At 41.6% G+C, this 13,848-nt stretch overlaps 2 protein-coding genes and 1 non-coding gene across 4 annotated transcripts; 2 read left to right on the forward strand and 1 right to left on the reverse strand.

Annotated features, from left to right (window-relative positions):
• Positions 1-2,413: 2,413 nt before the first annotated feature.
• trnal-cag (transfer RNA leucine (anticodon CAG)) lies at positions 2,414-2,496 on the forward strand. Its single transcript has one exon. It is a non-coding gene; the product is annotated as a tRNA-Leu (tRNA).
• A 708-nt stretch (positions 2,497-3,204) lies between these two features.
• pllp (plasmolipin) lies at positions 3,205-11,230 on the forward strand. The gene is made up of 4 exons (XM_004569150.3): positions 3,205-3,833; positions 8,046-8,216; positions 9,255-9,371; positions 10,343-11,230. Exons 1-4 carry the CDS (start codon positions 3,672-3,674, stop codon positions 10,448-10,450), a joined length of 558 nt encoding a protein of 185 aa, XP_004569207.1. The 5' UTR covers positions 3,205-3,671; the 3' UTR covers positions 10,451-11,230.
• On the reverse strand, positions 10,544-13,523 carry arl2bp (ADP-ribosylation factor-like 2 binding protein). Of its 2 annotated transcripts, none has more exons than XM_004569151.6 (7): positions 13,388-13,523; positions 13,048-13,117; positions 12,710-12,771; positions 12,531-12,637; positions 12,351-12,436; positions 12,104-12,200; positions 10,544-11,948 (listed from the first exon to the last, which is right to left on the reverse strand). In XM_004569151.6, exons 1-7 carry the CDS (start codon positions 13,404-13,406, stop codon positions 11,850-11,852), a joined length of 540 nt encoding a protein of 179 aa, XP_004569208.1. In that variant the 5' UTR covers positions 13,407-13,523; the 3' UTR covers positions 10,544-11,849. The 2 variants fall into 2 exon arrangements, with proteins under 2 accessions (XP_004569208.1, XP_004569209.1); XM_004569152.4 differs by lacking the exon at positions 13,388-13,523 and adding an exon at positions 13,248-13,351.
• Positions 13,524-13,848: the final 325 nt, after the last annotated feature.

Raw genomic sequence — 13,848 nt, forward strand, 5'->3', positions numbered from 1 at the left:
GAGCCAAGGTGTGAAACTGGGTGTGGGTCACAATCAGCCAGGGTTTCAGGTGAGCTCATTGTGAAACCTGGCCCCACCTTATCATGTGAATTCCTGAGATCAGATGGCCCAGGATGTGAGTGGGCGTTAAGGCGTCTGGAAAGGGATCTCAAAACTGGATTATAGATGGCAGAGAGTTGGTGTCGTAAACCCCGCCTCTGTTCAAAGATGGTCGCTCACAGTGGACATAGATGCTTCTTTCACTCCTCTTTCAAACCATCTCTGTCCAAAATGTGAACATTGGCATCCTCGAAAGAGTGACCTTTGACCTTTAGATGCAGATGGACTGCTGAGTCTTGTCCTGTGGAGGTGGCTCTTCTGTGTTGTGCCATGCGCTTGTGAAGTGGCTGTTTGGTCTCTCCAATGTAGAGGTCTGAGCATTTCGGGAAGCTTTTATTTTGGTATTTCCGTTGATCCGTACAATAAATTTGCATATTAGCCTAAACATTTAGATTTAACATTTAACATTTAGCATTTAGATTTAACATTTAGATTTAACTTTTAACATTTATATTTAACATTTAACTTTTAGATTTAATATTTAACATTTGATGAAAAGTTACAAATATTTTACTAAATGTTGGAAAAAATTACTCGAAAAAATATGTTTTTGTAAGGTTTTGAGCTAAATGTGGAAAAATGTTGCCGTTAATTTCAGCATATTTCACTTTACAAACGGCGCCCCATAAACTGCGGGGCTTTGGAAACAAATTAAAACGTACAGCTCTGTTATCACTTCCAACATAAATGAAGACAGAAAACTAAACAGCAGTGACGTTTGTAGGGTTACTGAAGTTTGGCTAGCTGGTATATAATGATGTGCAACGTGACCGCTAGCGACACAGCTATGTTAGCATAATATAAACAAGCTAACTTTTTTTCCACTGGATAAAAGTTAACATGAGTGTTCTCGGTGGTCAGGAACAAATGTAATCGCATGGCAGGATGCTGTAAAAGGACCAAACTTCAGCCAGGAGAACAACTGAGATAATCCATCCACAATACGAGGTTAGTCATTCATATACTGCTGCATGGGCTGGGCTGCAGTTACATCCTATGATTTTAAAAACTGAGCTTAAATAAATGATTAGCGGTAATAAAAGCCGAGGGAGGTCAACAGTGATCACTGACTGTTTTAGGAGCTTTTTGAGATCAAATTGATTGATTGATTGATTGATTGATTGGTAATTTATTTCAACATGTGAACAATATACAAGTACATTTAGAAAAGAAATGAGAGAAAAAAAATATACTATACAAATTACATACAAAAAAACATTCTGATTAATTTACATGTTGAAAGGGAAGAAAATACAAAACATTAAACATGTTAACAACACAAAAGCCATATTAAACGCAGACTACTTTAGGCCCGGAAGTAGGATTCATCACGTCATCACTTAACGACCGGATAGTGGCATTGTAAAGCGCTTTGGGTGCCTTGCCTATATAGCGCCTTGAAAAGCGCTATATAAATCCAATCCATTATTCTCAGGTAGGATGGCCTGCTTTGGAAAGTCTGAGGAACTCTCATCTATACAGTTTTATATATAAGGTGATACTTGGGTTGCTGCCTTCTTATATATGTTCCCTGCTTGCAATGAAACATGCTGGTCGGTATTCTCTTCGTCCGCATGGTTACTTGTTGCTTTCTGTTCCATTTGCCCGAACTGAATTTGGTAAAAGAGCTTTTGTTCGTTTAGCACCCTCGGCTTGGAACAAACTGCAGAAAGAATGGAAAATGACTGAATTCATTTCATTAATTGTTTTTAAATCTAAATTACGAATCCTTGAGGACAAGCCCATAACATGCAACTGTTTCAGTTATATCAATTTGTTATTTTAACTGATTTTTAAATTTTTTATTAGAATTTTATTGAATTTTAATTAATTAATTCATTATTTTTTTCATTTATGTTTGCATGTGTGTTGTTGCTGCCTGTGTTTAATTGAGTAATTTCTGTAACTGTGAGACACTTGCTGCTGCTTTTGGCCAGGTCTCCCTTGAAAAAGAGGTTTTTAATCTCAGTGGGATCTTCCTGGTTAAATAAAGGTTAATAAAATAAATAAATAAATAAATAAACTTGAAATGGGAGAGAATACGATTATAATAATATGGGAAAGAAAACTGAAACCGTATAGGTAATAGATAGAGGGTGACTGTGTAACCTGTGTCACGTGGAGTCATTCCGTGAGACGCTTATTAACCAGAATCACCAGCAGAGGGAAGGCGAGGAAACCGGAACCGATGTTCCGCTGAACAGAAAAACGTTTCCGTGCTCAGTCTTTACATGATTTGAGCAAAAAAATTAAAAATAAAATAAAACTGCATGTAGAGCTATATTAACCAGATTTTGTTGACGAGCTGTTATAAGTCAGGATGGCCGAGCGGTCTAAGGCGCTGCGTTCAGGTCGCAGTCTCCCCTGGAGGCGTGGGTTCGAATCCCACTTCTGACATCACCTTTTTGTTTGATTGTTACTTCTAAAAATGTTTTACATGTTTAAAACTGTTTCCACACGCTCAAAATCAATGTTCACTACACCACAAACACTATAATACATAATATTCAAATAGATGGCATGTCTCCCAGGGAGAGGATAAGAATTTCAATAATTAATTAATAAAATTTAGTTAACATAAATTTATGGAGATTTTGTTTCTCATTATATCATCAGTGAGAAAAATATTTCTGGCTTTAATGTTTTTTTCTTTGCTTCTTGTTTTGGTCTATTTATGCAGTAATTCTTTAATAGTTGCAAAGAATTAAAATTATTTCTTTTTAATATCTCCATATTTTTCAGTGTATTCCGACTGTTTAATCTTTCAAGCTACGGTCTTTATGAACAGCACAGCAAATAATAAAGAAAGCGACAGAAGAAAAAGCAAACAAAGTATGCTGAAATTTTCACAAGTCACAAAAATCCTCCTTAACTGACAGATTGGGTTAGTGGATTTTTTGAGTTAAACATTGAAACATTCACAGCATCCATCCATATGTGTTATTGATTAAACTAAGGAATGTAGCGTTGTGTCATCCCTTCTTATCAGTCCACAGGGGAAGAACAAACATGTGCGAGCTCCACGCCTAGAGGGCACCACCAGCTTGTGTTGTTTTTTCCTCCCTCCTCCTGGAGTTCAAACACATTAGTGACTGAAGCGCCGCAGGTGAGCAGCCTGCAGGAGCATATGGGAGGTGCCAGGGGAGCAAAAGAGAGCAACCCAAAGCAGATGGGGAGAAGATGACGACGCACTCAATATGTGTGTGGGTGTGTCAGAGGGAAAAGGAGAAGGCAATGTGTAGAGAGACTCACACCGCCTCCACCATTACACACCTGTCAGAGCAGGTGGAGACACTGACAGCTGATACCTGAACCTGGAGGTCTGGCTGGAGGGCTCCTCTTTAACTCAGTGAAGGGTTTTTGTTTCTTTTTTATTTATTTTTTTATTTTTGAAGGCATCGGGTTTTGAATGATTCTGTTATGTCATATTTTTTATTTTTCTTGACTATTTGAAGATTGAGATTTGCTGGTGCCTCCAGTCAACGTAGGGATTCGATTTTTCATCAAAACCTTTTATTGAGAACACTTAAGGACTCTATTATTGTGGCACCTGCGTCTGCGAGAGCTCAGTCATGGCAGACTTCCCGTCCAAAGTTACCACAGAGACCAGCGTCCCTAACTCCCAGAACTCCCACGGTGGGAACAGCATCCGAGGGCTGCCTGGAAGCATATCCTCCAGGGTGGACTTTTCATTTATCCGAAGCATCCCAGCTATGCTGATGATCGCTGAAATTGTATGTAACCAACTAAATGATTACTCTTCTGTCTGTCCTGCACTCTGCTCTGTTTAGTGGGAGGGATGCCTACTCTACTTATTTTATGTTCTGAAACCTCTTGCACTATAAACCAGTAGGGCCTCGGTCCATCTTAGCCATTGTGACTTTTGACGGACAGAAACATAAAAATATTTAGTGTTCGAACACAATTTTCACACTGAAGATACAAAAGTAAGTTCCTAAAACAGCCTGTAACTGTAGTTTTTAATAAACAACAACAGCTAATTTAACATTTTGAGGGGGTTGTTTTCAATTCAACTTTATTTATACAGTGCCAAATCACAACAACAGTCGCCTCAAGGTGCTTCATACTGTAAGGTCGACCTACAATAATACATACAGAGAAAAACCCAACAATCATATGACCCCCTATGAGCAGCACTTTGGCGACAGTGGGAAGGAAAAACTCCCTTTTAACAGGAAGAAACCTCCGACAGAACCAGGCTCAGGGAGGGGCGGGGCCATCTGCTGCGATTGGTTGAGGTGAGAGAAGGATTTAATGATAAATGATGGTGTGATTTGTTTATGAATGGCCAATTTAAAATGCTTTGGGGTTGTTCAGCATGGAAAAGCTAATCAAGGTGACTCAACCTCTAGAGATGGACACGCCCCTTATTGCTGAAAAGACTTTAAGTGAATTTTAAAACTGCCTTCGATGCTTTATTTTTGAAAGCACTGAAGATTGTTTTTACTTTGAATGTTTGGAGGTTTTTTGAAGAGTGTTGCATTATGAACATGTTGTACGTTACCTCTGGTGGGAGGTGCTGGAAAGGTCCTTTAAATATGATGCTTATTTTCACCTCCCCTTTTATTGTTGTCAAACTCTTTGCTTTACACAAATTATATTTTTAAAATAATCATTAATTATCTTATACTGAAGCTCGGTGAAGCTCCCGTGTGCCTGAGTGGACTATTTCAAGCATATAAGCCTTTAATGACACAATACAAGAGTAGAAAAAGAAACTTGTCAGCGTCGGTTTATGTTCAGCACAGAGCAGCAACCAAACTAACTAGAACTCAAACATCTGTGAGGGAGACTTTTGCTTTCAGAGGTGGTGGAGATCAAAGCAGAATGTTAGACCTCAAACACAACTCCTTACAAGCTTGAGTGCTCCCCTTACAGTATCTGCTTTATAATTTGATAGTATGACGGTGCTGTTGGTTTATGACAGAACTGCGTTTGCTGAGTTGCCAAAAAAAGTCATAAAAACTTAATAAACAAACACAAGAAGCCCTGAGCTGCAGCTGTTTACCCCACATCGCCTGATGTACAGTGAGGCAATATGTGCGTCTTATCAACCTTTGGACAGCCTGACCCATTTAAACACCGAAGACCATAAATTCCACTGCAGCAAGAAGTGTAATGATCCTTATGGTGGGCTGAACGCAGCTCAATGCAGCTGCAAAAGACTGAACTCCTGTTCACGTGTTTCTCACCTGGGAAGAAACATTGTTAGCATGGATTAACACCCGTGCCTGTCATTGGCAATTTAAACGTTAAAAAGACTAAATGAAGTGATTTGTCTGAGTTAATGATTAAAGCAAAACGTTATTACTTTTCCGTGCTGAGTTTTGCCCCACCTACTACTACAACACCATGAAATGTCAGCAAAAACTGCACCTAATAAAGCCCAGACAGGTGACACGTTTCACAGTCTGAACATTAACAGGGACGCCGCCGTGCACTGTTGTTCCTGCAGTTTTAGTGCAATGCTGGGGAGATCAGTGGAGTGTGACAGGAGGAGCCAAAGACCTCCGCCACCTCTCAGACGTTAGTCAGCCATGTTTCCTTTGCCTAAAGCCAGTACATACCTGAGGGAGGGGGGGGGGGGGGGGGGGGGGGAGATTGGACCGAGGCTGAGAGCTGCTGTCGTATCACTGTTCACCTGGTACTTCACACAATGAGGTTTATCTGGAGAAAAAACGATTTACATAAGCAGACACCATCATTGATTTCATTTTCCAGGCTCTGTGCCACTTTCTGATAGTGAAGCTTTCCGACTGTGCACCGCACAGTAAAGCAGCATGCAGTCATTTTTATTGTTTATAGATAACCAGGAAGGTTTATGGAGCATAAACGGAAACTTGTTGACACACATTCAAATTCTGTGTCATCTGATTAATGGTGCAGACACACACGTCTTTATCTATGACACCAGCAGTCATAGATAAACGGAAAGAGCTCATCACAGGTTTAAGTCACATGACTGATATATAACATAAAGATATTATATTATAATATAAAGTTATCCTGGATTACCTACACTGTATTCCTTCACTGCTGCAAACTTTTGCTGTACCTTGCGTACTCTGTGTATCAGTCCACATCCTGTCTTCCTTCTCTCATCAACCGGTCGCAGCAGATGGCCCCGCCCCTCCCTGAGCCTGGTTCTGCTGGAGGTTTCTTCCTGTTAAAAGGGAGTTTTTCCTTCCCACTGTCGCCAAAGTGCTGCTCATAGGGGGTCATATGATTGTTGGGTTTTTCCTCTGTATGTATTATTGTAGGTCGACCTTACAATATAAAGCGCCTTGAGGCGACTGCTGTTGTGATTCGGCGCTGTATAAATAAAGTTGAATTGAAAACAACCCCCTCAAAATGTTAAATTAGCTGTTGTTTGACGAGCATTTATTAAAACTGAAACACAGCCTTTCTTCCCAGACGCTGTTTCCACAATGAAAAAACAGAAGTAGTAATGTGAGAGTAAAGTTTGCTGCGGCTGAAACATTGTGACATCATTGTTTGATATCCATAATGTTTAGCACCACCTTGTTGATTTTCCATCTCCACATCAACAACATCAACATAAAAAAACAACAAGTTAGTCTCAGCAATATTTTTGCACACATTTTTAAAAACAAACCTTTTTTCATATCTCCATGACTGCATCTTTTCACCTGTCCTTACTCTGAAATTAGCAGAACACGATTAGTCTCCTGTTTCAGGTCTCCAGGTCCTGATGCAGTATTAATATACAACATGCCCTGCACACTCCATTATAAAATGCATTTGCATAATGCATAAACTCCTGCTGCTGTGCTAGAGCACACAGTTTAACTTGAGCAATGTTTGAACTTTGGCCATTAAACGATATATTTAGAACACTTTATGGTGCAGAGTTGTCCTCTCCACTTCATCCAGCTCGACACTGTTTTGCTTTTTTGTTTTAAATCAAAGGTGAATGCCCTCCGTTTCATTCAAGTTCCTCGCTCATTTTGGTAAACACAGTTTACACAGCAGTGTCACAGCAAACTCCCTGGTCGAACATGTGCATCACAGCTGGACTTTACTGTTTTACTCAGGAAGTTCAAATGATTTCCTCTTCCTTCGGTTCAGAAGAGAAAAGCTCGTTATGATGCAGCCGCTTTGCAAAGGTCTACTTAGGAGAGCGTGCTGTGTATGCATGTGTGTAAAAAGTGAAACCTGACCTGTGCATACATAATGGACTGTCATGTCCTTTCTCATGAGACTGAAGCAGGAAGACATGCGTGCAGGGAAAGAGGGACGCCTCGTGTGTTTTGTACAGTACCTGCAAGAGTCGGTCAGACTGACTTTTAAGATCCCCATGAAAACAGTCTGCCCACCTCAGTGTCACAGACAGTCTGTGGTGCTTATCTGGGCATCAGTGACCTCGTCAAGTGCAGTAAACTCAGGTTACGAGATTATTCTAAAATCTGAGATCTGCTGACGAATATCTGCTGAGCATCGCAAAGCATTTAACAGCTGGTGTTTTCCTCAGAAGTTGATGGTTGAAGAAAGATTACAACAGCCATGTGTACTGTAAATGTTGGTATATATGAATTCTAAGATTTTACTCAAAAATGAACCCATACATAATGGATACAGTTGCTGGAGGTGATTACGTTGTTCTTGCATGCTCCGTCTAACACAGTAACTACTGCTTACCTGTGACTCAGCAGATAGAGGCGGTTATCTACCAATCAGAAGGTCGGTAGTTGCCCCATGTGAATGTTAGCCAAGGTATAGAAATGTCTGTTTAACTGGATGGATTCATCGTAAAAAGCACTTTGAGTGCTCAGAGTAGAACAGCACTCCATGAGCACCAGTCACCATTTGTTTGTTTGTTAATAATGTAATAACTGTTTACATAATTTTATTTTTCGTGCCCCCAAACTGATGCACCTGTTGTTTCCTCCCTCTCACCTATTTAGGTTTTTGGGCTGCTCCACTGGGCGCTGATAGCAGGCACCTCTATAGTGGGAGGAGCGTATGGCTGGGTATTGTTTGTCGCCATCACTCTGTGGATCCTCACCACCATCCTCTTCTTCGTCATCCTGTTTGGTGTCACACAAACACTGCCTGCTGTCCCATGGCCCCTGACGGTATGTGAGAGACGGAGGGCAAAGACGAATAAAGTCAAAGAACGTACACAGAGATGTTCCTTGGCAACATTTTATAAACCACCTGTGACTTCGGGCATCATTTCAGTGCATTTAACTACTTAAAAGTTGTTACATTAGAAAAACCAGGAAACAAAGAATTAATTGTACCGCAGTTACAGTATAATGTGTGTCTCCAGCACAACACACCCTGCACACCTCAAAGTGCAGCATACTTATGATCGTGGCTCAAGAGTTGGGAGTTCGCCTTGTAACCGGAAGGTTGCCGGTTCGAGCCCCGGCTCGGACAGTCTCGTCGTTGTGTCCTTGGGCAAGACACTTCACCTACTGCCTACTGGTGTTGGCCAGAGGGGCCGATGGTGCTATATGGCAGCCTTGCTTCTGCCCCAGGGCAGCTGTGGCTACACCTGTAGCTGCCTCCACCAGTGTGTGGATGACTGGGTGTGTAAAGTGCTTTGGGGTCCTTAGGGACTAGTAAAAGCGCTATACAAATACAGGCCGTTTACCATTTATGTAAAATAGGAAAATTGTTTGATTTATGATTAGTAAATAACTTAAAATTACATTATTTGAATTAATTACAGTGTAATGATTCCTTTGTTTCCTGTAAAACCGCGACTCATTACATCCTCAGTCTACTGTTAATAACTTGAAATATTTGTATGTGACTATAATGACATCATAATTTTAAATAAAATATGTTGAAGTTCAGTCTACAGGGGAATTACACCCTTAGTCACGGGTTGTATTAGAAACAGTTACCGGTTCCTTGATTTTGCAGTTTGGATGTTTGGTCATCAGTTCTGAGAGACGGTGCATGAACGTCAGCGATACTAATGTGTACTCTCACAGAGCAACAAAAAGGCTGATGAAGTGGTGACGATGACAAGGCTGCAGAAACAGCTCAAAGACAGAAAGAGAAAAAGACGAGGATGCGAAGCCACAGAGGGGCACAGTGTGGCAGGAAGACGGCGAGTCGTTGTGCATTGATGTAATGTGCGTTTTCTCCATTTGTTTCAGGTGATGGTGTATTTTAGCGCAGCCACAGTCCTCTATCTCACTGCTTTCATCACCAACGCAGCTTATGTGGCTCCCTTCCACGGGCTCTATATCTATGGACATTTGGCAGCTGCTGCAGTAAGTCACCACTCACACTATCTCACAAACTAGCCCAATGTCCAGGGAACACAGAACAGCCTTTTATAACGCACTCGGTGTATTTGATTAGGTGTGCCGCTCGCTAGTGCTGTTAGTGCTGGGAACGACCTTTTGTCTTCAGAAGAGCTTAATTTCTTCATGGCACAGATTCCACATGATGCTAGAAATACTGATCCGAGTTTTTCGTCCACGCTATCACAGCATCACAGTTTCTACAGATTCGTCGGCTACACATCCGTGATGAAGGTTTTCCACATCACCAAATCGAAAGGCTTCTCTATTTAATGGAGATGTTGTGACTGTGGAGGCCATTCGAGTACAGTGAACTCACTCTCGTTTCAAGAGGACAGTTTGAGGAACAGATCAGTAATGTCTGAAATAATTAAACCAGCCTGTCTGACACCAACAATCAAAGGCTGTCTTGGCGAGGCCTACACGCCTAAACACACTGAGTTCTTGCCAAGTGATCGACTGTTTAGATATTTGCAATAATGAGCAGCTGAATAGGTGTGCCTTATAAAGTGGCAGGTGACTATGACTTACATTGGCAGAAACATCTCCTGTATCAGTGTGTTTTACAGTTCCTCCTGCAGGTCAAAGTCTGTCCTGGTTTACAGCTTTAGCAGAAGCATTGATCACATGATTTCTCACACACACACACACACACACACACACACTCACACACACACACACACACACACACACACACACACACACTCTTATCAGAAACTGCCTCTGAGCCACTCCTGTCTAGATTATAGAGGTAAGGTCCCACTAGTACATTGTTTAACCTGCTAAATCACACAGCTGGGCTTGGTATAGATATGAATTCAGAAATATAAACATCACTGTGATTTATGATGGCTGATAAGAATTTCAGACTTTTGCTCAGCTTCCTGGAGTCCCTTCGGCGGTGTAACCGCGTCTCTTCTCATTTTCTTTCGCTGCAGTTCTTTGGTGCTGTGGTGACCTTTGTGTACGCAGCCAGTGCTTTCTTCTCCTACTTGGACTGGAAGGGGGACGGAGGAAACGCCGCCACCAACACAGTGCCGACTTAGGGCTGTGCGGCCAGCGGTGCTGCTCCCAGGAACAAAGCTCACAAAACTCAGATCCTGACTGAGGCAAACCCTGATAATAACCACGAGATGAAATCTGTTCCAGGTGGTTTATTGTTTTAGCCATCCCAGTAATACAGTAAATATACTGTATTACTACTACGAAATGTAATAATCCTAGATTGCATTAAAAATACACTTGAATCATTATGTACATAAAGTTATAAATTTCAGTAATAATTGAACAAAATCTGAAAATGTGAGCAGCATTAAAAGAAAAATAAGCACAGGCTGCATGTGCTAACTACAGTGGAGGGTTGTTTGGTTAGTCTGAGATCACCAGTGGAAAAACCTGTTAGCTAAGGGAGGACCGCAGATCTCGACCTCCAGCTTTGGGCAGTTCTCTGCTGCATTCTGCATCTACCAACAAGAAGAGGAGGATGAAACCGCTGAAAGTTGGCTTCACAGTTTGGGTTTACTGGGCCTAACAGAGCCTTTTAGCAATAAAACCACCCATAATGCACCTGTAAGAAAATAATCATGATGCTGACACACTGACACTGGATATTTCTGCATGATTCAAATATCGATCCACAGGCGTGGAACACTGTTTTTGTGTGATTTAAGTGAAAGTCTGCTCCTCTCCTGCTGTACTGTACGTGCCTTTATGAACCACGCGAGTCTTTTTGTACCAAGAGTTTGGACGTTGGTGAAATCCTGCGCTGAGTGCTAGAGCTCAGCTACACACTTCAAATAAACGACTGAGGTTTTTCTTTTGTGCTTATTTGAAAATATCGTTTTGTGTTTGTTTGTTTTTTTACAGACAATCGTAACAACAACAGCATTTCACCGGAGAAATAAATATACTTGGAAAATGAAACATTTCTAAACACGTAAAAACAATTTGTACCAAAAACTAACTGCAGACACACACAATCATTTTACATTAAACGTCACTTTGACAAGTTCGAAACTTAAACACTGTTAATATAATTTATATGTCCATGAAACATATATTAGTTCTACTTTACTACTTTCTGAAAAACGAAGCATGTTTGTTTCACAGCACAGGGACAGAAATACTCGACTTCCTGTTTCAAACAGGCCGTTCCAGTAAAAGCTAAACAGAATCACTGCACACGAGTGAAAGCATGAAAATGTGAATTACAGTTGAAGAAATATTAACTTTTCAAGGAGTCACATGCAGTCGAGTGATTGTTAACAGAAAGTGGGCAAAACCTTCAAACTTTCATGGCAAACAGACACAGAGGCTCTTCCACTGACCCCTCTACATAAAACGCAGAGAAACAAATATAAATTATCCGTTACAGACGGAAGATTTACGTTAAAAGACTCTGAATCGAACACTTTCATTAAGGCCCTGGAACAATTTTCCAGAGATTCACTGAGATTCATTAAAGTCAGCATGCTTGGAGCCTCCAAGGTTCAGAGATGTGACCACCAGTCCCTGACTCAGGTCTGGACACCGGCCCTCCTTTTCCTAGAAACACACAAATACATTCAGCATTAATGTACAGTACCCCACACACACACACACGGTTCAAAACTTCATAACAAAGAGCCACGTGTCACAGCTGCCCTGTTATTTAAATGGGGCCACTTTTATAGTTATTCTCCAGCTCACAGAAAACTCACAGCTCTATATTGCAGAAACATCTCCTTGAAAGCCATGAAGTCAGTGAACGTCAGCAACATGTCAAAGATGTCACCTGACACTTCCTCCTTGTGCTGCCTGCAGAGGAAGGAGATAAACTCGTCACTTTTTCAGTGTACTTGTGTGCCACCTTGTGGTCTATTGCAAAATAACATTTCTTACGAGCAACACAACATAACTGACACATGGGCTGCTTTCAGTTCAGGTTCCACTTCTGTCACATCTTACATGAGTAACTCTTTAAAGGTGTCCATGCTGAAGCCGGGAATTCTCTCCATCAGCTGCTGCTCCAGGTATTTTTCCAGCAGGTCAACCTAAATAACAGCCAAGATTCTGCTTTAAGTCAACGTATTTGTAAAAACTGAACATCTCTGTATGACTGTGAGAGTGAAATCTGCCCACACTTACATATTCATTAAAGATGGGCGTGTAGCTGAGCTTGTTCTCATCAGAGTCATCAAACTCACGGTAATGTTTCTCCATGAAAATCTGCTGAATCTGCTGGAAGTCGTCCTCTGAAAGAGAAGCAGTGGACATGTAGAAAGCGCGTGTTCATCACTAACTGGTGGCACTGTCAGTGAACCTACCCATGATGATGTCCTCTATGCAGCCAATAACTCCATCGAAGGCCGTGTCTGCAGCCGAGGAACTGAAGGGAGAGAAGTGAGAGAAATCAGCACAAACTCCACGAGTTCCTGCTCTGTGGTGGATTTTACACAGCAAGAGAAAATCCCAAATGACTCTGAACTTTTGCACCCGTTAAACATGTTTGCTGTACAATCACTCCACCCTGGAAAAAGTGAGAAATCGCTAAAAAGCCCAAAATTACCCTGATATTCATGCCCACGATGAGTGCATCAAATCTGACTTAAAACAGGACGTCAGCTTCCTGCAGACGGTTAGAAAGCGTTTCACAACAACCCACCTGGAAATAGCAAAGTGCTCCTCGTCCGTATCGAACACGTTTACCATGTTGTCTCCACTACTCCGGATTTCTGAGAAGATAAAGCGAGCACACAGGTGAGCACTGCCCTTCTGCTAACACCTGTAAGATAAAACAGGCAGGTAGCCAGCGCTAACGTTCACAACAAACGCAACATCGGCTCTGAAGTGTGTTTCCGTTACTTGCTCTCATCAGAGTCCCCGCGCGAGCAACGTCAGTTAGCCGAGGCGGCTAATCAAAGACGCACGCGGCGTTAAATTGCCGCCATTTCTCATAAGTGAAAAAGTTCATTTACAGAAGTGTCGTGACGTGTTTAACTCACCCGGCTCCCTGATGTCCATGTCGGCTAAACTGCTCACTAGCGTACGTAATCCTGTTACCAAGGAAACGAGTGAACTTTGTGCGCCTTCGTGCTCCGTCGGGTAAAACAAAAACTACCGTATATCGGTTCCCACATTTATCTGGAAGGGAAACAGCTGGTACTACTACTAATATTATACATCAAAATGTTCACGAATTTTGCAGATTACACTTGTTTGTTCACCAAATCATTCGCCATGAGGACGATTCACGTTTCTTCCATCAGGCCTGTTACTTTTAAACCGTCACCTACAGACGATCATTAGCCTGTTTTAGCGGAACCAGATGATTGTTGGAGCTTAAAGATGCAAAAAGGAAACACGTATAACTCAGATGCTGCCTGACGTCCATCAGAAGCGCTGAAAATCGGAGATCATATACGTCTTTTGTTCGTGCCACAAGAGAAGAGTGAATGAGACGGTG

This window comes from Maylandia zebra, linkage group LG7, assembly GCF_041146795.1.
Source record: "Maylandia zebra isolate NMK-2024a linkage group LG7, Mzebra_GT3a, whole genome shotgun sequence".
Classification (NCBI taxonomy): Eukaryota; Metazoa; Chordata; class Actinopteri; order Cichliformes; family Cichlidae; genus Maylandia; species Maylandia zebra.

Excerpts from the sequence above, each read along its gene's own strand:
- pllp (XM_004569150.3), top strand. The coding sequence starts at position 3,672 with ATGGCAGACTTCCCGTCCAAAGTTACCACAGAGACCAGCGTCCCTAAC. Across the intron at positions 3,834-8,045 it reads TGCTGATGATCGCTGAAATT|GTTTTTGGGCTGCTCCACTG; the intron begins GTATGTAACCAA and ends TCACCTATTTAG. Across the intron at positions 8,217-9,254 it reads CTGTCCCATGGCCCCTGACG|GTGATGGTGTATTTTAGCGC; the intron begins GTATGTGAGAGA and ends CATTTGTTTCAG.
- arl2bp (XM_004569151.6), bottom strand. Across the intron at positions 12,437-12,530 it reads CGCCCATCTTTAATGAATAT|GTTGACCTGCTGGAAAAATA; the intron begins GTAAGTGTGGGC and ends GCTGTTATTTAG. Across the intron at positions 12,201-12,350 it reads ACCTTTAAAGAGTTACTCAT|GCAGCACAAGGAGGAAGTGT; the intron begins GTAAGATGTGAC and ends CTTCCTCTGCAG.